This window comes from Erinaceus europaeus, chromosome 8 (assembly GCF_950295315.1).
Source record: "Erinaceus europaeus chromosome 8, mEriEur2.1, whole genome shotgun sequence".
Classification (NCBI taxonomy): domain Eukaryota; kingdom Metazoa; phylum Chordata; class Mammalia; order Eulipotyphla; family Erinaceidae; genus Erinaceus; species Erinaceus europaeus.
This window is the reverse complement of record NC_080169.1, coordinates 112,883,538-112,911,187: the sequence shown is the minus strand read 5'-3', so window position 1 is coordinate 112,911,187 and position 27,650 is coordinate 112,883,538. Positions and strand designations below refer to the sequence as shown.

Here is a 27,650-nt window from a genome sequence, read left to right as displayed (position 1 = left end):
AATACATAATTCTTTTTTTTTTTTTCATTAGTGGTCAACTTTGTAAAAGTACTAAGCAAAACTATGGCAAAAGACTATTTTAAAAAAAGTGATTCTTTAAATGTTGGTAGTCTGTTGTGATTATACTCAACATATTATATTTATATAGTATATAAATATTAAAAATAGTTATATAAAAGATAAGCATGCCTTTATATAATATATTATATGAATACTATTCATATTAAATTATTTGATAATATTATTATTTTCTTTTCTGAAGCTCCCCCAAATTTGGCCAGTAGGAATCCCTTCACATTGTGTTGCTTTGACATCTGTCTGACCTGAGTTATTCTAAGGTCCTTGCTTTTGAGTCATAGATTGGTTCTAGAGTGCATTAGTACCAGTCACATCTTTCGTTAGTTACAGCCTTTGTTTTTATTATTTCATTAGGATTTTTTTGGGTTTACTGCCATGTTTATCAGTTTCCTGTGCTGCCACATATCAAATTATTGTACTACAAGCTTGGTGGTTTACAGCACCGTGAATTTATTCTCTTAGCAGTTCAGAATGGGTTTCACTAGGCCAGATCTTTGTTGTCAAAATGGCTGTGTTTTTCCAGAGCAGTTTCTTCTGGAGCTGCATTCCTTGCATTCTTGGCCTTAAGTTCAAGGCCAGCAGTGTAGAATCTTCAAACCTCTGGTAGGTCTTCACATTGCCTCACCTACCCTCTGCACTCAAATCTCCCTCCAATGCCATTTTTGTGTGTGTGTGTTTTACTATATTTTGTTTATTTTTTGCCTCCTGGGTTATTGCTAGGGTTTGGTGACTCCACTATGAACCCACTGCTCCTGGAGGCCGTTTTTCCCATTTTGTTGCCCTTGTTGTTGGATAGGTCAGAAAGAAATTGAGAGGGGGGGAGAGAAAGATTGACACCTGCAGACCTGCTTCACTGCTTGTGAAGCGATCCTCCTGCAGGTGGGGCGCCGGGGGCTCGAACCAGGATCCTTGAACTAGTCCTTGTGCTTTGCTCCAGTGTCATTTTATAGGGATGTTTGTGATTACATTTAGGACCCACCCAAATAATCCAGGATAATTTTTTTAACTCAAGACACTTAATTTTGCCTGTAAAATTCCTTTTGTCATGGGAGTCCAGCGGTAGCGTAGCAGATTAAACACAGGTGGCGCAAAGCGCAAGGACCTGCGTAAGGATCCCGGTTTGAGCCCCGGCTCCCCACCTGCAGGGGAGTCGCTTCATAAGTGGTGAAGCGGGTCTGCAGGTGTCTATCTTTCTCTCCCCCTCTCTGTCTTCTCCTCTCTTCCTTTCTCTCTGTCCTATTCAACGAGAACAGTAACTACAACAATAAATCAAGAAGGGCGACAAAAGGGAACAAATAAACAAATATTTTAAAATATTTTTTAAAATCTCCTTTTGTCATAAAGTAGCTTGTATATAGGTCTTGAGATTTAGGATATAGACCTCATCTTGGGTCTCTTATTCATGTAGTTCTTTCTTTTATATAGCCCTGGGTTCAGATCCCTCTTTCTAGGTTATCAGCTACTTTATTTTCACCCCTTAAAAGTTATTTCATACCTTCTAATTTTATTGCTAACAAGTACACGTGTCCTATTCTCTGGCTGACTTAAAGAACATTTTATGAACATTCACTTCTACTGTATGGTTATGAATTTAGTTTATTATGACCCTTTGAGACACTCTGTGTATATTTTTGTGCTTGAGAACTATTTTGGAAATTTAGAACTGTCTTCAGTTTATAAAAGTCTTTATGGTTTCTTTATGCTTTATCTGTTAAGATTTATTTATTTATTTATTAATGAGAGAAAGAGACTATCTCTCTGATACATGTGATGCCAGGAATTGAACTGGGGACCTCAGGCTTATTATAAGCCCAATGCCCTAGCCATTGTGCTGCCTCCTGGGCTGTCCATCCGTCCATCCTTCCTTCCTTCCTCCTTTCCTTCTCTCTCTCTCTCTCTCTCTCTCTCTCTCCCCTTTTACAAAAAATTTGGGAGCAAGAGGGGAGGGCACAGAACTGTGGTGGTAGATGCAGTGTGGAACCATTATGCTTTCAATACTTCAGATTTTTGTTTTGTTTTGATTTGATTGCAGTAACAGTAATACTTAGCGCTGGCATATACAGCTCTTGTGAACTATCACTGCACTGTCTTCCCCAGACCTGTGCTTCCTTTTTAGGAATTGCCTTTATGTGTAAGGATCTTCTACATTTATCTCAGTAGAAGCTTCCATTTGTATATGTTTTTAAGGAATGTGTGTGTGCGTGCGTGCGTGCGTGCGTGTGTGTGTGTGTGTGTGTTTACCAGGGCCTCACACAGACATGATTCCACTGGTCATGAACTAACGTTTTTTTTTCCCCCCAACTAAGTCACTTTATTGAGGCAATGTTTTATGTCACAAGGATAGTTTCACATCTCCCCAAGATAGATTCAGCACATTTCATCCACCACCAAGTTGTTATCTCCCTCCACTAGTTCTCTCTCACTCCTCTTCCACCTCCCCCTCTGCATGTACTGAAATAGACTACAGCTCATTTATTACTATGGTTTGCTTTTTTATTATAGTTTCACTGTGTGTTTTCCCATATTTGTCTCCTAAGTCCTACCTATGAGTGAGATCATCTGGGATTCATCTTTTTCCTTCTGGCTTATTTCACTTAGCATGAGCCCCACCAATTTTAACCACATTGTAGCAAATGAGAAGGTTTCATCTTTCTTTCCTGCTGAGTAGTATTCTGTTGTATGTGTGTATACTACAGCTTCCTTATCTTCTCATCTGTGCTGGGCACTAGGGTTATTTCCAGGACTTAGCTATTACATATAACAGTACTGTGAATGTAGTCATGCACAACTTTTTGTGTTCTTTGGGTAGAAACCTAGGAGAGGAGATGTTAGCTGTATGGCCTACTTTTTAATATCTTGAAGAATATTCAGACTTTTCCACACGGGCTGGACAAATTTATATTCTCACTAATAATATAAAAATATTTCTTTCCCACAATATCCTCACCAGCACTTGTGGTTTCTTTTATTTTTGGTATACAGCATTCTCATAGGTCAAGGTACATTGTGACCTTGATTCATAGGCTAAATTTTTCATTATTTTTTCAGAGAGAGAGGGAGAAGCCACATCACTAGAATTTTCAATGGTGTTAAAACAAACAAACAAAACCCTCAAGTCTTTTGGGGGGAGGAATTTTCTCACTGTCAGATCACTGGAATTGATTAACAGTTTACTAAGATGCCCTTGCTTTAATCGCTAGGTGCTACTGAAGGAATGAAAACAAGGTAGAAATCTTCTAGTACTTTAAGTTTTCCAATTTTCTAATTTTTAACAAAATTTCTTATTTTTTCAAGAAGGTCTTTTAAGGTCAGATTTATATATTCTTTGTTGTCTCTATAACATCTTATTCTAATTTTGGTTAAATCTCTGTTTTGTAGAAATCAAAGAATCATCAGAGTTCTGGGGAAATTTTGAAAGAATTTTTCTCTCCCAGATAATTCATTGCACACCAGACTTTGATGTCCGAGGCCCCAGATTAAGTCCCTGGCACCACAATAAGCCAGAGTTGAGCAATGCTCTGGTATCTCTATGCTCCTACCCCTAGTAAAATAAAATAAATAAATCTTTAAAAGAAAATAATCTTCTTACATAGACTATTTTCCTTTAATTCCAACTAGGTCTCAGTGATATTTCTTCATACTTTGGGTATTAAATTACTTTACTTTGTAGAGATAAGAAACCTGACTTCCAGACATTTTTGGTCTGACACTGCTATGCCAAGCTTAACAATTTTCTTCTCAACAAGAAAATTTCAGTCTAATCAGCTTGGTTTCCTCATCCCCCCCCCCCCCCAATTATTATCCCTCTCTAATCTTCCCCCCCTCCCCTCACCCCTATCCCTTGGAGGCTGATTGTTTACCCTACTGGACATGAATTTTATCTCACTTCTAAAAAAAAAAAAATCAAAGTTGTAGGGAATAGAGTCCTAGATTGCAGGACAAGAAGGAATCTGAACTTGTTAGTCTCCCCACCTACTTATTATAAAAGCAGCTCAGCTCTTATCTCCAACATTAACTGAATTTCTTTATGACTAAGATACCAGGATAAGTGGCAAAAGGACAAAAAATGAATTAGATGAGTTTCTGAACTCAAAAGTAGCTAATAGACTTGAAGACACGATCAATTTCAGGGTATCAGTTTCTCTTAATAAATCAGGTCTGCCTCAGTGGTTAATGAACTCATTCACAGAGGAATGAACTGAAGAAAACATTTTCCCCCGAGCAAATAGGTGTGTGTGTGTGTGTGCGTGTGCGTGTGCGTGTGCATGTGCGTGCGCATGCGTGCGTGCTATTTACTAGTTTGTGGATACATCAGATAACAAGACAAAAAGCCCTCAACTCCTATCCTAGACTTTATTCCTCTGTGGCGTGTGGAAGACATGCCTTTAGAAAACAAATGAGCGAGATCGATGTAAGGTGGAAAGTGCAGTTCCACTGTTGCCGGGGAATCCTCTTCTCTTTTTGTCAGAGAGAAGATGAGAGGTAGAGAGAGAAGGAGATATCACAGCATCCCTCTAATGCTAATGAAGTTTCCCCTTTGAAGGGTGCTCCCCTGTGGTGGGTTCAGACCTGGCCTTTGAGCATGGTAGTGTGTGCTCTACCATAGGAATACACTAAAGTAATTCTTCTACAAGTGTATTCCTGCTACTGTATCTTTTTCTGTGAGTGAAATCGGAAAGAACACTTCAGATTTAGAATATACTGAAGTAACTTTTGGTGGGTTAGAACAGAGTGGCAATTATAAGGTGATAATTATCTGATTATTATCATTTTTTGCCTCCAGGGTTATTGCTGAGGCTTGGTACCTGCACTACAAATCCTGGAGGCTATGTTTTCCCTTTTGTTGCCCTTGTTGTTTATCGTTGTTATTATTGTTGTTGCTGTCGTCGTTGTTGGATAGGATAGAGAGAAATTGAGAGAAATGGGGAAAACAGGGGGAGAGAAAGACACCTGCAGACCTGCTTCACTGCTCGAGAATCAACCCCCTTCCCCCCGCAGGTGGGAAGCCAGGGGCTGGAACCAGGATCCTTAAGCCAGTCCTTGCACTTCACACCATGTGCACTTAACCCGCTGTGCTACTGCCTGGCCCCCGATAATTATCTGATTCTACATGTATTTTGATTTGCTGATAGATATTGGGTAGAGAAAAATCAGTGACACTAAAATTTTCAGCTTCAGCAATATATATAGTATGGGGCTTGTCATTTTCTGAAATGAAGAATGTTGAAAAAAATAGGAGTGATCAAAAGTTGATCTTAGAATATGCAAGTTTGAGATGTTCATTAATTTCCTTATCAGAAATTCAGTAGGCAGTTGAACAAAGAATCTGGAGTTAAGAAGACTCAAATTGAATATAAAATTTTGGCCTTCCTACTTAGCATATAAGAATACATGGGGGAGTTGGCGGTAGCGTAGCGCAACGGGTTAAGCGCATGTGCCGCAAAGCACAAGGACTGGCATAAGGATCCCTGTTCAAGCCTCCTGCTCCCCACCTGCTAGGGAGTCCACAGGCAGTGAAGCAGGTCTGCAGGTGTCTCTCTTTCTCTCCCCCTCCGTCTTCCCCTCCTTTCTCCATTTCTCTCTGTCCTATCTAACAATGACAACAACAATAATAACTACAACAATAGAAAACAACAAGGGCAACAAAAGGGGAAAAATAAATATAAATATTTTAAAAATAATACATGGGGTGTAAGTATAGATACAGAAAAGGAGAGCTCTAATACTTTTAAGGGAATATGAGAACTTAGTCATAAAGGAAAATATATTGCATTCTGACTGCAGATAAAATATGATGCTTTTATTATTGCTCCTCATTTTATTATGAGTCATTTTGCTAAAGTTCAGTAGCTCTAACATGGGGCCTCAAATTTACTGTAACAAACTCCTGGAATGGTGTTTCTGGTCTAAGCTCCACACTTTGAGTAGCTAGACTTTATGTGACAAAAGAGACATAAAGTGGAAAAAGGAGGAAAAGTGCATTTTGGTAGGGGAATAAGAATTATAGTCTAGAATAAAGGTTATTCTACACATCAAACAAAAAAGAGAAGTCAATAAAAAAGGTCCTACGCCAACCTAGGACCGCCTCCCACACATACCATTGAAAAAGCTACAGATAGATACTGAGAATCTGAAAGTTGATTCTCCTAAAATGACCTTTGTCCACCTAAATTCTAGTACCACTGACATTGGAAGACCACAGAAAGAAGCAGTGGTCTACCAGTACTATGAAATGAATATATGTATGCTTGATGTAACCAGTGAAAAGGATACTTGTGCAGTCTTTCAGAAGAAAAAGATGTATTGACATAGAAAGGATTCTCAGGCAAGTCTGAAAGATCAGGTGTTAGAGCATTTTTACATAGTGTGTTTTATATGCATATATTTGTGTTTCCTACTTGAGTGGAAAGGAGAAGTGGAAGGAAGGGTGTCTGTGCGTGACCCTTTTGGTAGGGAGCTCAGGGATGTGGAGAAGGCAAACATTTTCATCTTCGATTCTGAATACTTAGGTGTTATTCAAGCCTTGTATAATTGGGAATATGTTGTGTTACTGGTATAGGAAAATACTTAAGGTGTCCAATGACAGGAGAAACACTCAACGCACTAAGTGATCTCAGAGTCTCTGAGTTATTTTATTTTATTTTATTTTTTGCCTCCAGGGTTATCACTGGGGCTCAGTGCCAGCACTGAGAATCCACTGCTCCTGGAGGCTATTTTTCCCATTTTGTTGCCTTTGTGGTTATTATTGTTATTGTTGTTTTAGCCATTGTTGCTGTTGGATAGGACAGAGAGAAATTGAGAGAGTTGGGGAAGACAGAAAGGAGGTGAGAAAGATAGACACCTGCAGACCTGCGTCACCACTTGTGAATTGACCTCCCTGCAGGTGGGGAGCTGGGGGCTCGAACCGTAATTTTTTATTTATTTATTTTTTTACTTTCAATCTATCCTTTTGATTTCTGGCTCTTGCCTGATTGCGAGCTTAAAATTTTTAAGTAACACTGGCAGTTATAATACTATTCTAATAGAAATATCAAATATTTGTAGTTCATTATATGTTATTTTTACTAAACTTATTTTAAAATATTTTTTTAGGTGTGGAATATCAAACAGATGATTAAGTTGACACAGGAACATATAGAGGCCCTGTTGGACAAATTTGGCGGGGAGCATAACCCACCATCCATCTACCTGGAGGTAAGCTTTTGGATATCTGTAGTAATTTTAAAAAAAATTTAAAAAAAAACCTTAAGAAGATGTGTACTGATAATGCTGATTATCTTGGTAGGATTATAACTAGTCATGGAGAAAATTACTTTGCCTTTACTATTTAAAAAAATGATTATTAATAGGCAAGAGAAAGAGATCTCATGCTTGAGAGAGTTCAATATTTTATCCAGTGTTCCACCTCCTAGGCTGCCTGCTCTTATTCTTATTTCACATGTTAAAATACTTCTGAAAGTTGGAAAATACCTAGACTAAAGGACAAATTATATATAAATTTGGAAAAAAAATCAGTCTGGTTAAAAAAAAAATACCTAAAAATTGGTGGGAGCAATTGTTGTGGAGGTCAGCAAACTAGTTGCCTTATTAGAAAATGGGGAGAATTTCATAAAATGTCTCCCCCCCCAACACACACACCAGCCTATCTAAATTGGTATTTTGCTTCCTGATAGGTAAAATTTACAGTGTTTAAGTAGTTCAGAATTGCTGTCCAGTAGTGCCTTGAGACTTGCATATTAAGGCTTTAGCATCATTGTAAATTTATAGTCATTGTTCTCAATCTTATGAAGTAGTAGTTAGCACTTAATTATAGATAGGCTTTCTTGGCATTCTTTTTTTTATGTGAGTCACTCAGGCTCTGTGGCAAGCCAGCTAAATTGGAATCTAGGCAGCCAGGCTCCACAGCCCACACTGCTTACCACTGCACTGCACTGTACTTCCTGCTTCTCTGAAAGCTTTCTCCAGCTACCATAGCTAGTCATGTAGAGAGCTAACCCTACATTACAAATGATCAGGCTACCATTTTGCCTTCAAGTGCCAGAGACTTTTAGGCATAGATCAAACTGACCCCTGAACCAGGTTTCTAATTTCGTACTAGAATTACTTCTTCAAGGGCAAATAGGTTTCAGTACTCTGTGAGAAAGGATGTTTGCGTGCCTAAAGTACTATTGAACTATTCCTATGGGTATGGTTAATCCTGAGCACATTGCTAGATGATATCATTGCTACTGCTACAACTGTTACTGCTGAATGCTGGTTAGTAGACTGCCTTCTTTCTATGCTGTCTATTTTACTGGTATATCTGGGGAGGTCAAAGAACCAGAAAGAGACAAATGGTTCTGGTAAAAATAATATTCTTTGCTAGTCAGAATTAGACAACTGAATCAGCAGTCTTTTTTTTTTTTTAATTTTATTTATTTATTTATTTTAATATTTATTTTATTTATTCCCTTTGTTGCCCTTGTTGTTTTATTGTTGTAGTTATTATTGTTGTCGTTGTTGGATAGGACAGAGAGAAATGGAGAGAGAAGGGGAAGACAGAGAGGAGGAGAGAAAGATAGACACCTGCAGACCTGCTTCACCGCCTGTGAAGCGACTCCCCTGCAGGTGGGGAGCCGGGGCTCGAACCGGGATCCTTATGCCAGTCCTTGTGCTTTGCGCCACCTGTGCTTAACCCACTGTGCTACAGCCCGACTCCCTGAATCAGCAGTCTTATGCACTATGTGAAGGATTCGCTGCCCCTCCACATGCTCTTCATTATTTGAATTACATTCAACTGGGGCAATATATAATACATACGCTTAAAGTTATATAGTTCGTATGTAGACTCTTAATTCTCTTATTCATTAGGACTGACACTACACTTCTCTGTAGAAGTAGTTTAGTATTGTATAGTGGTTATGAGGAACAGTGGAGTCAGCATACCCTATGTTGAATCCTAGTTGTGCCTTAGTTTCTGCAGATAAGTTGCCTAACCTCACCTCATTTATAACATGGAAATAAACGCACACATGTGGTAATTAGAGATTAACTGAGTTTATAACTAGGAAGTAACAGATACAGACAAAGTACTTTATACACCTTTGGTTCAAAAATTGTTAATTGAATGTCTGCTAACACTTATATTTTTCAAAGTTCCAGAGATACAGCAACTTAAAATTTTTTTTTTTATTAGCTTTGTTGGATAGAGATAGCCAGAAATCGAAAGATGAGGGGGAGATAGGCAGAGAAACACCTGCAGCCCTGATTTACCACTCGTGAAGCTTTCCCCCTGCAGGTGGGGACCAGGGGCTCGAACCTGGCTCCTTGTGCACTGTAACATGTATTCTCAACTAGGTGTGCCACCACCCAGCCCCCAGATATAGCAACTTTTAAAAAGGCAAACATTTCTGCTTTCAGGCAACTTGTAATCAGAAAAATGTGTGGAGAGATGTTACAAATAAGCATGTAACTGAATTAAAACATTGGATTTATGACCATTTGATAAGCTGTGAAACATCCTGGGTGGAGATGACAGTAGTCCTCCCTGACTAGGGAAAGTCAACCAAGTCCAGGAGAAAGACCTAGGGGTCTTTCTTATATTTGCAGGTCCTCCAGAGGATAGCCAAGGCTATCAGTCATCCACTGGACCCACCATTTTCCTTTCTGTGTCTATGAATTTGATTGCTCTAGGAACCTCACACAGTGAAATTACATGGTTTTTGTCCTTTTATAATTGACTTGTTTCACTTGGCCTGATGTATTCAAAGTTCATCTGTACTGTAGCATCTCCTTGCAATTTAAGATTGAATAACAGTTCAGTGTAAATAATTGCACTTTATTTAAATCATTCATCTTTCTATGGATATCAGCCAGTGCTTGATTGTTTTTATCACTTGGAACTGAATAATTGTTATTAGGGGCAGGGGTAGATAGCATAATGGTTATGCAAAGAGACTCTCATGCCTGAGGCTTCAAAATCCCAGGTTCAATCTCCTGCACCACCATAAGTCATAAGTGAGCAGAGCTCTGGAAAAAACAAATAAAATAAAAAATAAATGTGGGTGTGCCACTAGTTTTCATGTCTTTCACTTTATTGCTTTGGGTTGACGATAGTGCAGAGAACAGAAGGAAATTTAAAAATGCTAATTGATATCAGAAACAAGAGAAGTTAAATGAGGGCCAGCAAAAATAGCTCACTTGGGTAGTGTGCTGCTTTGCTGTGTGCATCCCCCAAGTTCAAGCCTGGCCTCCACTGTACTGGAGGGAACTTTGTTCCTATAGTTCCCTCCCCCCTGTTTTTTTTTTTTTTTTAACCTCTCTGTCTATCTGAAAAGACAGCCTGAAGCAATGAAGTCCTAGAGATGACAGAGAGAGGACAATAATATGTTTATGTTTCATAGCTCTCCTAAAGGCGTAAAAGTAATAGAGAACAGGAAAACCCTGAAAATTAAAAGAGTATAGTAGAAAATGTGTGTCTGTCTGCATATTACTAAACAGGCAAACACATATTATAAAGTTGAAGGAATCTTCCAAAAAGCATAAATGGAAAATATTAGTGTGAAAAAAATCACAAATACTTTAGCTGTAATAAACAGAAATATACAGCAGCAAGTTGCCCAGACACATAAAGGATTTGATTTTTTTCCCTTCCCATAACAAGAAGCCTAATGGTAAATTGTTCTAACATGGGTCATAACTGTCAGCTTTGGGTGGAGCTGCGTCTAAATTTCAGGTCATTAGAGGATTGTGGTCTCACACAGGACCTCAGGAATCCACAATAACAGAGGTTTATCCTTTTCTTTCAGGGAGAAAAAACTTTCCTCAAAACCTCCTGCATTTCTTTCCCATCTCACTGACCCAAGTAGGGTCACATATACCCTTAGACTTCACTATTTCCATTTCTCCTTTCAGAGAGTCTTTAAAAAATAATAAATTTCAGTGTTTACAGTCTACCTTCGATTACTTTGTGCACTGGCTGGTAGAACTTGTGCTGCTGTTTCACTCAACATCAACAGTTGAAGCATTGAGGTTTCCGTAGGATGACACATCTTTACGTCTCCCTGCATCTCTTCTTTGTCTCAAGGTGATTTAACTTGTAGGTCGGTTATATCACCATCAGAAATTCTCTAGGTTTTGTTTTTTTTTTCACCACTTTGTACTAATTTACTTTAAACTAGTCTTTAAATTCTAGATTTTCTGTTTATAGATAGATAGTAATATTCTGCTGATTCCACTGATGAAAACCACAGTGAAATGAGCTCTAGCATCTAGCAAATTTGAGAGTTTCAAATTTGTCTTGTCAAGCTTAGGTTATTTGTTTTCCCTACCATCATGCAAAGAGAGAAAAAATAAGTTTGCCCTGAAAAGTTATTTCCCAAGATTCTCCCATTCACTCATCCAACAGTTATTTGTTGACTGCCTTTTTTGTGTATCAGACAGACCACCACACTGTAATTTGTGGAATTAGGTAGTTCTTGGGATTGAGTCCAGGACCTAATTCAATCAAGCATTTGCTTTACTGCTGAGTCACCTCCCTGCCTCCAACCCCCACGTTTTGGGGGCCTAATATGATAGAGCCCAGTTTGAAGGAAAAATGCTTGTTTCTTTTTTAATTTATTGGGAGGATTAAAGGTTTACAGTTACCAATAAAATACAGCAGTTGGTACATGTGTAACATTTCTGAGTTTCCTGCATAACACTAATCCTCCCCCATCCCCTTCCGCAACGCTCCTCACCCCCGCCCCAGAGTCATTTACTTTGGTGCAATACACCAAATCCAGTCCAAGTTTTACTTGGAAAGTAAAACTTGTGTTAGGAAAAGTGTTTCTGGTATCACTGCATAGGCAGATTGTTTTTTCTGCCTGCGAATTTCCTGGGGGAAAAAAAATGGTGTCCTTGATGTAGCATATAGTATTCTATCTCAGACTGGAAGGTAAATTGAGATTGATCAAAAAGTTGCAGAAGGATTTAAAATTGATATATGTAAATATTCTAGACTGTTGGTATATTCTACCACTGCCTTGTGTTTATGTATATATGAATGGATATTGTTGGTATGCATGAGACCCCTTCTGTTTCATTTGGTTTAAATCCCCCCTGCTTAACACTATTCTATTTACATAACCACTGTTAACAAGTTCCACCCTCCCTCCAGGGCACCGTGGTTCAGTGATAGGATTCTCGCCTGCTCTGCCCCTTCTTTGTCACACTCTGATTTTCACCAGTCACTTTTCTCTCCACCCTCTCTATGTCACATCCTGTTTCCACCCTACTTGGCAAGTATATATAAAGACAGCATTGTGAGTTTTAGAGTACTTTACCTTGAGTTTAGCTTAGCTCGTCTTAGATTGTGCTGCGTCCTGCATGAATAAAGAGATACTGCCTACAACCCAGCCATGAGTTCCTGGTCGTCTGTTACCCGCCCGTGAAGCCAGCCCGGCGAAAACAACACTAGACATCATATATACACATAACATATTGTGTATATGCATGTATGTGTACATATGTGATCTCTAGACTTTCCATAAATACTTAATATATGTTAGTTTCTCAATATAATAATATAGTGTCTTTTAGTTAAAGCAGGAAGAGATTATAATCAAAGACTTAGGTTTCTTATTTCCTTTTATTGCTGTCAAGGAAAAAAGTTCAGATTCAATGTAAGTCTATTTTATTTTATAGGCATATGAAGAATACACCAGCAAACTAGATGCCCTCCAACAAAGAGAACAGCAGTTATTGGAATCCCTGGGGAATGGAACTGATTTTTCTGTTTCTAGCTCTGCATCAACGGACACCGTTACATCTTCTTCCTCTTCTAGCCTTTCAGTGCTACCTTCATCTCTTTCAGTTTTTCAAAATCCCACAGATGTGTCACGGAGCAACCCCAAGTCACCACAAAAACCTATTGTTAGAGTCTTCCTGCCCAACAAACAAAGGACAGTGGTGAGTCAGCTTTTAATATACTCCTTGCTTCTTTCTAAGATTTTTCAGAAAAGACCAGTTGTTGAAATTGAAATATATCACTACTTCTTACTCAGTGTTCATGCAAATGGAAGCATCTGTTTGAATCAGAAAAGACGTAATTATTTGATACCAGAGTCTGTGTTCCTTAACTGGAACCAGTTGCTTGACATTTAAAACCTGTCTCCCAAATGTGAACTACATTCAAATAGTCAGAATTGTAAGATTTAGGCCAGGAAGACAGAGCACAGGACTTGCATGCCTGAACCCTCAGAGACCCCAGGTCCAGCCCCCCGCCCTACCATATACTAGAGGTGAGCAAGTGCTCTGGTCTTTCATTGCGTATCTGTCATAAAAATAAACATTTTGGAGAGATGTACTGTTGTAGCCCTGAGGTAGTAGCTGTCTTGTAAAACCAAGTAAAAACAAATATAAATAAATCTTTTTTTTTTTTTTTTTAATGAATTTCAAGAGGAGTCGGGTGGTAGTGCAGCAGGTTAAGCGCACATGGTGTAAAGCGCAAGGACTGGCATATCGATCCTGGTTCGAGCCCCCAGTTCCCCACCTGCAGGGAAGTCACTTCACAGGCGGTGAAGTAGGTCTGCAGGTGTCTGTCTTTCTCTCCCCCTCTCTGTCTTCCCCTCCTCTCTCCATTTCTCTTTGTCCTATCTAACAATGATGACATCAATAACAGCAACAATAAAAAACAACAAGGGCAACAAAAGGGAAAATAAATAAATAAAAAAAGATTTAAAAAAATGAATTTCAAGATTTGAGTCTGTTTGCTGCCTGGTATATGGTAAGTAAAATTTTTTTTTTTTTTAACTTTTGAGAAATCTCTATTTTGATTTATTATCTAATATTGAATTTTTGGTGTCTTGATATTTTTCTTCGTGTTTACATACCTGATTGATGGCCTTTAGTGTAGCCGCTGGAACAGAGTATCTTGTAAGTAACACTTACAGCAGAGAGATCTGGGAATTATTTTGGATGGTCTGTAATTCACCAAGTATTGCAAGTACTTTTGATGGACTTAAAATGTGCCTATAGAAATCTTTGCTTTGCAGTAATTATATGGTTGCTTCTGATACTAATAAAGAAATCTCATTTCCAAACTGAACTGAAGTCAAAGTTGTTTCTAATTTTTCTCTCAGTTAACACTGGCCTGTGCTGTAGTAACCTTCTTATAGGCCAGTTTCCACCTAGCAACAAAAGCTTTTTAGTGGCAGTGTGAGGGGATAAAGACTAGGCCTTCTACCAATATCACAAAGGTAGTAAGAACTCAGAGCCTTAAATAAAGCATTATACACAGTGAAGTGAAAAATATGAGCCTTTACCTTCAGCAAAGGGGTGAATAAAAAGAAAACTATTCAGCCGATTTTATAAGCAACTCTTCTTGTCAGGGTTTAAATTAAGTCATAGTTTTCCTTTGAATTCTTAACTATAGACATGTTCTCATGATAGCATGTTGTTCATATTTCTACTGTCTGTATTGTTTAGAAACCCTAACCTACAAAATTAACAACTGACCCCGGTTTGGTAATAAAACACTCGGGCAGGCACTGGGAAGAAGTAAATGTTAAGTCCTTTCTTGGTCTCAACAAAGCTAATACATCACTGAAAAGCTTACAATCCCAAGTTGTAAAAAACACAAGGAAACAGCCTTCCATCAAAGATTTAGAAACCCCAAAGGACAGCATAATTAAACTCCTAAAAAGAAACTAAATAGAACTTTCAAGGGATCCTAATTTTTTAAAATCAGTGAATGATCATTGTCATCCCATAAAGTTATCTTTGCTAAGAATAATTTTGTTGAACATTAGGGTTTTGGACCTTCTGTGCCACAAGAAACACAGGTGATGGACAAGTTAAGTACCTTGAGGAAATAATCTGACAGATTCAGAATATGGAAATAAAACAAGACTAGACTATATCATGGCGTGTGAAAAAAGGTGGGGGGTTGCTTTTCACTAAGCAAAATTACAGAAACCTAGAACAGCCAGATGTAGGCTGTGATCCTGGTTTTGGGACCAGCATAGGGAAGAGCTGTGGAAGGAATTTTTGGGATAGGATGTTTTGAAAATTGTTTGAATGTTACTATTTGTTTGAAATGTAAGAAGCGTTTTTATTCTAAGGAAAGCCATTCTCAAGCATTTAAGGGTACATTGTCAATGCAGTTCTACATATCCCCCATCATTTGAAAGACATAGTCAGGTATACAGGATCTGACTTTCTCCCATCCAAGTATTAACCAGGCCGGACCCTGCTTAGCTTCCAAGATCGAGTGTGTTCGGGGTGGTATGGCTGTAGACCAAATCTGACTTTCTAAATAGACTGTCACCATGAAAATCCAAATACAGAACATTTGTGGTGCTAGAGAGACCTCTCCTGTGCCCTCCGTGATCCTCAAGAGTAACAACTATTGTGAGTTGTACCTCAATCAGTTTGAAGCTTATTTTCAGATGGTATATTGAAAAATGGTATTAGACAAAACACAGGAAAAATAATTTTAGAATCGCACCAAAGTAAAAGACTCTGGGGTGGGTGGGGAAAATACAGGTCCAAGAAGGATGACAGAGGACCTAGTGGAGGTTGTATTGTTATATGGGAAACTGGGGAATGTTATGCATGTACAAACTATTGTATTTACTGTTGAATGTAAACAATAAAGAAACTAAAAATAATAATAATTTTAGAAACTAAGCAGTGAGGGTTTAGGTGTGAAAATACCACCCTTTCTAATGCTCTACACAGTAAAGTTGGAGAATTCAAACAAAACAGAGTAAAAGAAAATCAGAAAGTTGAAGGGAAACATTTGTCATTAGGAAAAAAAGAGAATTAACATGTTGATAATGATCTGAGAAAGTGGCCGAATGGCACTTTAAATAAAGTTCTGGTGTGTCAGTATAGTTCCAATGTTATTGCAGAGTATTAGGAAGTTTGCTTATTGCCACCAAGGTTACTCTGGGGCTTTTGCCCGACAGTGACCCCACTGCTTCCAGCAGCATTCTTTGGTTTTTTTTTGCTTTTCTTCTATTCACTATTTCTAATAGAGACAGAGAAGGGACAAGAGACCTGCAGCACTGCTTCACTGTTTGTGAAGCCCCCCCCCCCATGGGAACTGAGAGCTTGAACACAGATCGTCAGGCATGATGACGTGTACTATCATCTGGCTCCCAGAGCAAGTACTAAAGTGCTGTGTATGGGAAAAATATGGGGACTGGGTGGTGGCGTACCTGGCTGAACACATGCTACCATGCACAAAAATTCAGGTTCAGGCCCATGGTCCCCACCTGCAGTGTATCTCTCTTTTTCCTTCTCTCAGTTTCTTTTTGCCCTATCAAATAAAAACAATAATTATTTTTAAAACAGGTTTTAAAAAATAAAAGTATTTGTTTTAAAAGTCAGTAGATGAATGAGATGGAAAAATGATTAAATGTAGCTGAAAGGATAATTTATGAACCCTGGCAAATACAGTTAAAGAAAATAAAGAAAAGGTTGAACAGAATGAAGTTAAAAACGAGCAGTTTCAAAGGAGATTCAGAAAGTGAGAATGAACGTAAGAGTAGGGTGAAATTCAAAGAATGACAGCTAACTTCTGTGCAGCCTGAATTGAAAAATGAACAAAAGACTCAAAACACTTCTGCAAAGATAGACAAGCACATGAGAAGATGCTCACCGTCACTAATCATGCCGGCAGGTCACAACCACACTGTGATCTCACCTCATATGAAACAGAATGGCTACCACTGGGAAAGAAAAAGGAAAAATGTAGTGAGAATGTAGAGAAACTGGAACTTTGCATCCCAAAAGCAACCTGTATCCACACTCCCAGGGGAGGAAAAGTGATGGGAAGAAGACGAGAAAGCCTTGAACTTCAGCCGCATCAGCGCCCAGAGAGGGCAGCAGTAGGAGAGGGACACATGGAGGTAGTGATGTTGTCAGGAGTGGCTCGGAGGGGAAGAGAGGACTAGATCAGGAAAAAGAAGGCGGGCAATTATGTATAAATGTGGACAAATAGTTGTAGAGATGATGGTTGGCCCATGTGGTGGCTTGTAGTGGGTCAACTGAAGATTCAGAACCTTGATGGTGGAAATGGAGTTGATTTGTACTGTTGTTGACATGTAATTTTGTATATCAGGATTAAATCACTAATGAAATTAAAAAGAATAAAAGGGGGGGAAAGAGAGACACTGGAACTCTGTGTGTTGCTGGTGGGAATGTAAAATGTTACGACCACCCAAGGGAAATATTGTAGATCCTCAAGATATTAAAACTAGAGCCACCTTATGATCCAGCAGTTCCATTTCTGGATAAATGTCCATTTAGACTGAAACTAACGTTTTGAAGAAATCATTTAAACACCTATATTCATTGTGGCTTGCTCCCCACTAATACCTATAATATGAAATCAACCCATGAATATCTATAACTAGGTATACAGAATGTGGCGTATACATTGATCGGAATATTATACAGCCTCAAAAAGAAATTCTGACATGTTCTACATTGATGAACCTTGAGAACATTATATGTAGTGAAATAAGTCAGTCACAGAAGATAAATCTTAATTTTTTTAATTATCTTTATTTATGGGATAGAGACAGAAACTGAGGAAAGGAGTTGATAGAGAGGGAGAGAGACTGAGAAACACCTGTAGCACTGCTTCACCAGTTGTAAAGCTTTTCCCCAAAGGTGGGGACCGAGGGTTTGAACCCATCCTTGAGCATTATAGCATTTGTGCTCAACCAGGTGTGCCACCACCCATCCCCACAAAATATAAATCTTATGATTCCACTTACATTGAGGTACCTGAGTGATCAGATTCTGTGATAATAGAAAATAGGATGTTGGTGCCCAAAAGAGACCTTCTCAGGGAAGAGGAGAGGAGAGAATGTAACTATTAACTACACTTAAGAATTGTCCAGGGAGTTGGGCGGTAGCGCAGCGGATTAAGTGCAGGTGGCGCAAAGCGCAAGGACCGGTGTAAGGTCTCTGTTAGAGACCACGGCTCCCCACCTGCAGAGGAGTTGCTTCACAGCAGTAAAGCAGGTCTGCAGGTGTCTATCTCTCTCCCCCTCTGTCTTCCCCTCCTCTCTACATTTCTCTCTGTCCTATCCAACAGCCACATCAATAAAAACAACAATAATAACCACAACAACAAAACAACAAGGGCAACAAAAGGGAAAATAAATAAATATTAAAAAAAACTTCAACAAAGTCAACAAAAGGGAATAAATAAAATATTTTTTTAAAAAAACTTTAAAAAATTGTCGATGGGCCAGGTAGTGGCACACCTGTTTGAGCACACATGTTACAATGCACAAGGACTTAGGTTTGAGCCCCTAGTCCCCACCTGCAGGGGGTAAGCTTTGCAAGTGGTAAAGCAGGACTGCAGGTATCTCTATCTCTCTCCTGCTCTGTCTCCCTCTGCCTCTGATTTCTGGCTGTCTCTATCCAATAAATAAATTTAAAAAAAAACTGTTTAGATGAACAACTGTGGATAAATCATCTAAACAGAAAGTAAGGATAATACCCTTAAATGATGAGGTAAACCAGATGGATTTAATAGATAGTTATAAAACATTTCACCCCCAAACAGCCGAATTTATATTTTTCTGAAGTGTGCATGGATTTTTTTTTTTTTAGTCTTGACCATATGCTGGAACACAAAACAACTGTCAGTAAACTTAAAAAGATTGAAACCATTCCAAGTATTTTTTCATGTCATAATGCTGTAAGATTAGAAGTCAGCTACAAAAGACTAAGAAATCTGAAACCTGTAGACTAAACATGTTTCTCAATAACTCTTGAGTCAATAAGGAAGTCAAAGCAGAAATTTAAAAATATATGGAGATAAATGAAAATCAAGATATGTTACCAAAACCCATGTAATACTGCAAAAGCAGCACTGAGAGATTAATAGCGATACAGACTTGCACCAAGGCACGCACGCACACACACACACACACACACACACACACACACACCACACACACCCTCATAATTTATCCTAAAGCAACTGGAAAAAGGACAATGTCAAATCAGTGCAAGGAAAGAAATAAGTGAGATGGAAATCAAAGATCATGAAACTAAGAGAAGCTTTTTTAAAAAAAAAATTTTCAGCAGAAACTATCAATAGCTTAAATTCTTTTTTTTTTTCTTAATTTTTTAAAAAAAATTTTTAACCAGAGCACTGTTCAGCTCTGGCTTATGGTGGTGCAGGGGGATTGAACTGGGACTTTGGAGCCTCAGGCATGAATTAAAAACTAGAGAATTAATATTTTATGTGTTTTATCATAGCCTCTGACCTACTGTATTACTTCATCTAATGTGTGTGTGCATCTGTCTTGGTTAGTGTTTTGATGAAAGCATCTGAGTGACTTTCTCACTAACAGTCTCGGTTGCATTATGAGAGAAGTAATCTAAACTGTCATAGGTCTGTCTAAGCTTATTGAATCATTCTGTAGCCAGCTTTGACCCAGTAGTGATAATGGAGTCTTTTATTTTGTGATTTTTTTTAATGACTGTATTTGTATCCAATTTCCAAAACTCATACTACTCAGTCTACTTGATAGTTTTATAATGTTGAATCTTAGCTTTGAGTGTTGAAACCTGCTATCTTAAGTCTACATGAAGGTAAGATTCCAGATGAACTAAAATAACATAACCGAAGCATTGTGATCATTGTATGTTCTTGTGACATATCTTGATCTCTGACATTTGATGGTGGCTGCCTGGAGAGCAGAATTGTGTGTAAATAGCAAACATCACATGCTCTGCCTTCTGCAGTGTTAGTACCGGGCCATGTAGCATAGTGATCTGTGTTCTTGGGCCAGGTGGAGGTGCATCTACTTGAGCGCACGTTATAATACCACCTGCAGATATGGGAAGTTTCACAAGCGGTGAAGCAGTGCTTTAGGTGTATGTCTTCCTCTCTGTCTCCCCCATCCCTCTCAGTTTCAGTCTCCATCCAATAAATAAGAGAAAAGCTAATTATTAAAAATAATAATCTGTGTTCTGTTAATTTTCTTAGGCACATTATCTTTCTAGAGAAATTACTAGGGAATTTCAGTTTAGTTTTAGTTGATTTATCACAGAGACAACAGCAAAACTAATAAGAATGAATGGGCCTAAGATCTGGATGGGATCCGTTTGTCAACAAATAGTTTATTTTGGGGGTCGGGCGGTAGCACAGTGGGTTAAGCGCACATGGCACAAAGCGCAAGGACCGGCATAAGGATCTTGGTTCAATCCCCCGGCTCCCCACCTGCAGGGGAGTCCCCCACCTGCAGGGGAGTCGATTCACAAACGGTGAAGCAGGTCTGCAGGTGTCTGTCTTTCTCCCCCTCCCCCGTCTTCCCCTCCTCTCCATTTCTCTCTGTCCTATCCAACAACAAAGGCATCTATAACAACAATAATAATAACAAGGGCAGCAAAGGGAAAAAAATTAGCCTCCAGGAGCAGTGGATTTGTGGTGCAGGCACCAGGCCCCAGCAATAACCCTGGAGACCAAAACAACAAAGAGTTTATTTTAATAAAAATACAGTATGGTAGTCTGGGAGGTGGTGCAGTAGGTAAGGCTCTCATGAGGTCCTGAGTTCAATCCCTGGCAGCACATGTACCAGAGTGATGTCTGGTTTTTTTTCTCTCTCCTCCTGTCTTTCTCATAAATAATAATTTTTTTAAAAGTCTTTCATGCCTTTATACATTATGAATTTAGTTTATGACTAAGGGCCATAGAACACAAAATTTGGAATATTTCAATAAGTGGTGTTGGCAACACCGGTTAACTACATGTAGAAGAATGAAACTGGATCACTACACCTCACCATGCACAAAAAAAAGTTAACTCAAAATGGATCAAAGACTTGGATGTTAGGCCACCATAAGTCAAAGATTATCAAGGGTAGATGGCCTCAAGCTCACTAATGGCCTTATATGCCATATTTGGATTTTGAACTCTACCCCATAAACATTGGGAAAACTTTAAGCAGGATAGCACAATGTAAATTCTTATCTTAGAATGAGTTTCTTCAACAAGGGCAATAAAAGGGAATAAAATATTTTTTAAAAATTTTATTTAAAAAGTTTATTACTTTGAGTTCACTGGACTTCTTAGCAGTTCAACATATCTTTTAGTTCTTATAAACTCCAAAATTTGTACAGAAAGAACATCGAACACATTCATAGAGTCACCCTTCCCTTTAGAAAGATTTCTGTGTTAACAAGCAAAAGGATAGAAGAATCGGGTTTGGATTTCTTCCTTTTTAAGGTAGTTTTATAAATTCACTGGGAACACTATGGGAAATACAGAATTTCCTTATATAAGTGGGTGAAAGATAGCCTCTATATATTGACATTTAGGTTTGTTAACTTCACAGCAGTTTGGAACCCACTGTAGCTCAGCTTTAAACGCTAGAAAATAAGACAAGTGTTACCTTGTTCAGACTCTGCTGGGGAGGTGGACATTGAGCAACCCAGAGTTTTCACTGCTCTTTGCAAAAGTTGTACAGGTTATTGATTTGTGATTATAAGTAGATTTTACCAAGAGGGTAAATTTATAAATACGTAATCAGTGAATGAGGATGGATCAACTGTGCCAGTCCAGTTTCAAAAAGCTACTTCTCATGATAAGTTTTTCCCTTCCTGAGTAGCTCTGATGGTCACATTGAGTTAAAATCTGCAGCCTCTTATTTTATAATCATTGAGCTGAATTTGGCTTGTTGGACTGTGCCTCCTTCAAAATACCATTTAAATTCAACTAACTTATACACACTTTTACTATGCAGGTGCAGCTTGGATGTTTTTTTCCCCATTACTCTATTTTTCCCTCATTAGCATAAAGATCCCAAAGTTTTGGGGGAAAGTTTTGGTTTGCTAAGTTAAGTGATTTTTTTTTTTTTTATGGACGGTTTAATGTTATTGATGTGACATCCCCATCACCTGAATAAAAACCCTCTAACTTGAACTCCTACTGCCTCACTTCAATCTTCATTGTCAGTTCTAGTTCAGTTACAATTAGTCAGATTCACTGGGTGGGGTGGGGTGGAGGTGCTGGAAGCCTGTAGAAAAAGCCTGTAGGGATGACTTCAGATATACAGAAAGAGAAAAAAAGTCACACACACACACACACACACACACACACACACACCCTCTGAGATCATGTAGAAAAAGCCTGTAGGGATGACTTGATTGATATATACAGAAAGAGAAAAAAAAAGTCACAAACACACACACACATACCCTCTGAGACCATGGTGTGTGGCTCTCTTGGTGCTCGGTTTGGGGAGCTGTCTGTATCGTCTTCCTAGTTATGATGTAATTGAATTAACTTGCATCAGATTCTTACTGAGAAGTTGTTCAAAGTGAGTTTGTGGCTTGTAGAACTCTGTGCTTCATGGTGTGACCACTGATAAAGGTTAAGGCCAAAATGGAAGAAGATGGTATCTATGTTCAAAGATATTGTAAAAGTTGGTGTAGTTGATGAAGAATAACAGCAATTCCTGGGAAGTCAATATTGGGGTTCAGGCATTTCCTGTCATGAACCTTTTTGTAAGCCAACAAAAAAATAGACCATAAGATTATTAAGGTGGCAGAACTAGAGAAACCATAATAGGTGTTGCTCTTACTGTTCTGCACCGGCTACAGAATGATAGATACAGTGCTGGAAAAGAAGTGGAAGTGAAAGAAGTGATAGAACTAGCAAGATAACTTTGACAAGAGTATCCTTGACAGTGAAGATGTTTGGATGGTTGAATTTGATGCTTCATGGTTTGAACCACTGCAAAAACCTAACCTAGAGTCATAATGGGCTGCCACAGCTAAAGATAAAAGAGCAAATTAACTAGTCATTGTGGATGCTACAGTTAACTGTGTTCTAGTCAGTAGGGGATTTCCTACAGTCAGTATTTCAGAAGGGTGAATCTTCTGTGGATTATGACTAGGGACCAAGACAAGCAAGATCTGAAAATTGTTCACAGCCTGGCTTTATTTTCTGATAATGCCCCACCTGCAGAGCCGTTTGAAGTTGTCAAGGTTTCTTAGATACCCTGAGAAGGTATCTAAGAAACAACTCTGTCTTGATTATGCTGCCCATATTCTTGATACTAGAGCTGCAGGCATAATTCTTACTTGGAAGTTCTTAAAATGGCACACAGATACACAAAGAACGTGGGAGTCGCTGAACAGAAAAGTTGGGCCCCATCTTACAATGAGAATGTGTCGGAGAGTGGAGGCTTTAGGCACTCCACCATGGCAGCCATTCATGCTCACAAGACGAAATTCGTCTAAAAGGATGAACAAGGATGTAACAAGTTTCTTTCAGGTATAGGTCTATAGCGCATGCACACAGTGGGCCTTTTCCTACCATCAGTACCAGAGAGCCTTGGGGTGGCAAGACTGGTGAGCTTCCCATTGAAGATGACTTTGATCTCACTGACTTGGAATTGAATGACTCAGAGAAAGACAAGCTGTGAGAAGCTCAGTGTAGACTTCAGTTTTCTTTTCTTGGAAATGGAACATTCTTGCAATGAATCTGTTTGTGACTTTTAAACCAAGAAGTGATACTCAGTTGGTCATTTGAAAACATTGCACTGGTGAATTTTTGTCATTGAAGAGAATAATGGAAATTCTATGTATGGTTATAAGCAGTTCATTAAATCATTCTACTGAGTAATATTTTGAAGAAAACTAGTGAGCTGTTCAAACACTTTTCTCTCCTTCTGAGTGCTGTTTGGATGTCTTGAAGGTTGTTTCTTGGAGAAGTGCTATAAACTTGCATTTGAGTACTAATGACTGTTTTTCATTAAAGTATGAATGAACATTTTGGACAATACTAAATACTAAGAAAGTATATATGGTTGTGGGGGGATTCTTTATTGCTCCTACCTTTCCCATTTCTGGCATTATCTCTGGTCTCAAGGTTAATTTTATTCTTTTAACCAGACTTTTTCAGTGTACTAAGTCTGATGACCATTGAGGTTCCAGATTTCTATCCACAATGCAGCTGTAAGAGAATGGAGCTTCTGTTGATCAGTGTCTTATCTGTCAGCTTAAGAAAGAACTCTAGTATTATTTAGGTCATAAAGCCTTTTACCAACTACCACCACCAAGGATATGATAAACTAATTAGTTGCCTTCTGCCTTATATAGCCAGAATTGTAGTGACTCTTGATCAAGAGCCATTCCAGTAAGTACTGTGTGGATTTTTAGAGCATGTCAAGCTCTCAGAGGAAATTGAGATGCCTAGGCAACAAAGCAACAAAGAACTCTATACACAAGACAAATACTTTCCCTTCTGTGTTTAGAACAAATATAATGATACTCAAGGATCATTAGTGTAACTGAAAGATGACAAGATCTGTCATTTGTGGATGCACAGAAATATTTTATTTTCTGTTCTCTGTTTTAAAAACCTCCTTGTCTTTCATTTTAAGATGTATTTATTTCTGAGAAAGACAGAAGAAATAACCAGAACGTCACTCTGGCATATGCAATGCTATGATCAAACTCAGGACCTCATACTTGAAGGTCCACTGCTTTATCCAATGTGCCACCTGCTGAGCCACTTCTGTTTTCTTTTTTTATGTTTATCTTATTTCATAAGCTAAAAATTCAGTTTTGATTTTATATAAATTGGTGAATAAAAATAGATACCTGAATTGTATTTTGCTTTTAACGTTTAGTTATCTCCTAAAAATGGTACATGACATAATAATTCAGGACATTTTATAGAGACTAAGATTATAAAGGTCAGTTATTGAGTGTTTTAGAAATGATGTGCAAATTTGTAACTTACTACCTTTACCTCATATCATGTATATATATATGATACCATAGGTACCTGCAAGGTGTGGTGTTACAGTCCGGGACAGTCTAAAGAAAGCTCTGATGATGAGAGGTCTAATACCAGAGTGCTGTGCTGTTTACAGAATTCAGGATGGGTATGGTTTGTATGTGTTGTGAAATTTGGTTTTAAAAAGTGGGAGGAACCCTCAAAAGTTAAAATTTGGGTTTTCCATCTAATCTTTACCCAAACCTTGAGAGATGAAAATAACCTTCAGAATATATGCTAAAATAATATTAAATTAGCCTAAAGAAACACAGACTCTTTAAAGAGTTAATATTATTTTGTGTGATGGTAGTGTTTGAGTTTAATCAAATGATTTTTACTTGGAGTTTTAGGTGCTTGAGTTTTTGATTGAATTAGAATGTGATTTATTTGTGTTATAAACTCTTCCCCAACTATTTTTAAGCAGGCTCATAGTTTCACATAAGGTTTATCAAAATTAACATTTTATATTGGATTATTTTTCTTTGAGAAATTGTCTAAAATTGTTCCAATGCCCTTAAATTTTTAACCCTGTTTCAAAAGATTCTTTTGGGGGCATGTTGTCCCTTAAGTACTCTTTTTTTTTTTTAAAGGATAGATAACTCCATACCTGTGATTTTTATTTTTTGGACCCCAGGAACAATCCATTTTCTGCTGTTGTAGGTCTTTTCTGGAGCTGACTTGAAGAAAAGAGTACATCTCTTTACCCTGCTGTTTGTCCAAGAGTGATACATTTATTTGGGGTAAACTTAAAAATTAATTTATTGCCATTTAAATTTCTAACGATGGAAGAACAGGGAGCTGAACCTCCCTCAATATTACTAGCCCCTCAATAACCAATTTTCGTATCTTCAGCATGAGGTATTGAAGATTTTAGTAATGATAACCATGAAAGGCTTGTGTCTGCACATTTCAGAGAGAAGAAACCAATTGGCTGGGACACTGATATTTCCTGGCTTACTGGAGAGGAGTTGCACGTAGAAGTATTGGAGAATGTTCCACTTACAACACACAACTTTGTATGTACTTTTACTTTTTTTTTTGAAATGTCAAAAGTATGAATTCATTTTTAGGGAATATGAAGTGTGAATGATTTGATAGTTTGCCTCAGTTGAAAATACTCAAGTTCTTTAAAAATTTTATATTTAAAGGTTTTTTTATTTTTTTATTTTTTATTTTTATTTTTTCTTTTTTATTTAAGAAAGGATTAATTAACAAAACCATAGGGTAGGAGGGATACAACTCCACACAGTTCCCACCACCCAATCTCCATATCCCACCCCCTCCCCTGATAGCTTTCCCATTCTCTGTCCCTCTGGGAGCATCGACCCAGGGTCATTGTGGGTTGCAGAAGGTAGAAGGTCTGGCTTCTGTAATTGCTTCCCCGCTGAACATGGGCGTTGACTGGTCGGTCCATACTCCCAGTCTGCCTCTCTCTTTCCCTAGTAGGGTGGGTCTCTGGGGAACCGGAGCTCCAGGACACATTGGTGGAGTCTTCAGTCCAGGGAAGCCTGGCCAGCATCCTGATGTCATCTGGAACCTGATGACTGAAAAGAGAGTTAACATACGAAGCCAAACAAATTGTTGAGCAATCATGGACCCAAAGCTTGGAATAGTGGAGAGGAAGTGTTAGGGGGGTACTCACTACAAACTCTAGTGTACTCCTTTTTTCAGGTATATATTTTGCAGTAGTTTATAGATACGTGTGAACATATGCTCTCTCTCTCACAGAAACTGGTGTATATCTAGGTTTTGGGACTTTGTTAGAAAGTGAGCCACCTGAGATGGAATTAGAGTATACTATGAAAGGAAAGGTCTCACCTGAGTAATGAAGCTGAAGGGTTGTCATTCCACACGTGAAGTCTCTTTTCTTTTCTTTTTTTAAATTGGGGAATTAATGTTTTATATTCAACACTAAGTACAATGGTTTGTACATGCATAACATTCCCCATTTTCCCATATAACAACACAACCCCCACTGGGTCCTCTGAATCCTCCTTGGACCTGTATTTTCCCCACCCACCCACCCCAGAGTGTTTTACTTTGGTGCGATGCGCCAATTCCATTTCAGGTTCTACTTGTGTTTTCTTTTCTGTTTTTCAATTTCTGCCTGAGAGTGAGATCATCCCATATTCAGCCTTCTGTTTCTGACTTATTTCACTCAACATGATTTTTTCAAGCTCCATCCAAGATCGGCTGAAAACGGTGAAGTCACCATTTTTTATAGCTGAGTAGTATTCCATTGTGTATATTTACCACAACTTGCTCAGCCACTCATCTGTTGTTGGACACCCGGGTTGCTTCCAGGTTTTGGCTATTACAAATTGTGCTGCCAAGAACATAGGTGTACACAGATCTTTTTGGATGGATATGTTGGGTTCCTTAGAATATATCCCCAGGAGAGGAATTGCAGGATCATAGGGTAGGTCCATTTCTAGCCTTCTGAGAGTTCTCCAGACTGTTCTCCACAGAGGTTGGACCAATTTACATTCCCTCCAGCAGTGTAGGAGGGTTCCTTTGACCTCACAACCTCTCCAGCATTTGCTGCTGTTACCTTTTCTGATGTGTGACATTCTCACAGGAGTGAAGTGGTATCTCGTTGTCTTTATTTGCATTTCTCTGACAATCAGAGACTTGGAGCATTTTTTCATGTTTTTCTCGGCCTTTTGGATCTCTTCTGTGGTGAATATTCTGTCCATGTCCTCCCCCCATTTTTGGATGGGGTTATTTGTTGTCTTGTTGTTGAGTTTGGCAAGTTCGTTATATATGTTGGTTATTAACCTCTTGTCTGATG

At 38.5% G+C, this 27,650-nt stretch overlaps 1 protein-coding gene across 4 annotated transcripts in view; it reads left to right on the top strand.

The window, feature by feature from the left end:
• The window catches only part of BRAF (B-Raf proto-oncogene, serine/threonine kinase), a 142,278-nt gene that overhangs the window by 41,646 nt on the left and 72,982 nt on the right, over positions 1 to 27,650 (top strand). For all 4 annotated transcript variants that reach the window (XM_060196706.1, XM_016192119.2, XM_060196704.1 and 1 more), the window contains exons 2-5: positions 7,171 to 7,272; positions 12,742 to 13,005; positions 24,865 to 24,968; positions 25,773 to 25,875. In XM_060196706.1, coding sequence (XP_060052689.1) covers positions 7,171 to 7,272; positions 12,742 to 13,005; positions 24,865 to 24,968; positions 25,773 to 25,875 — 573 coding nt within the window. The remainder of the gene's footprint in view (positions 1 to 7,170; positions 7,273 to 12,741; positions 13,006 to 24,864; positions 24,969 to 25,772; positions 25,876 to 27,650) is intronic.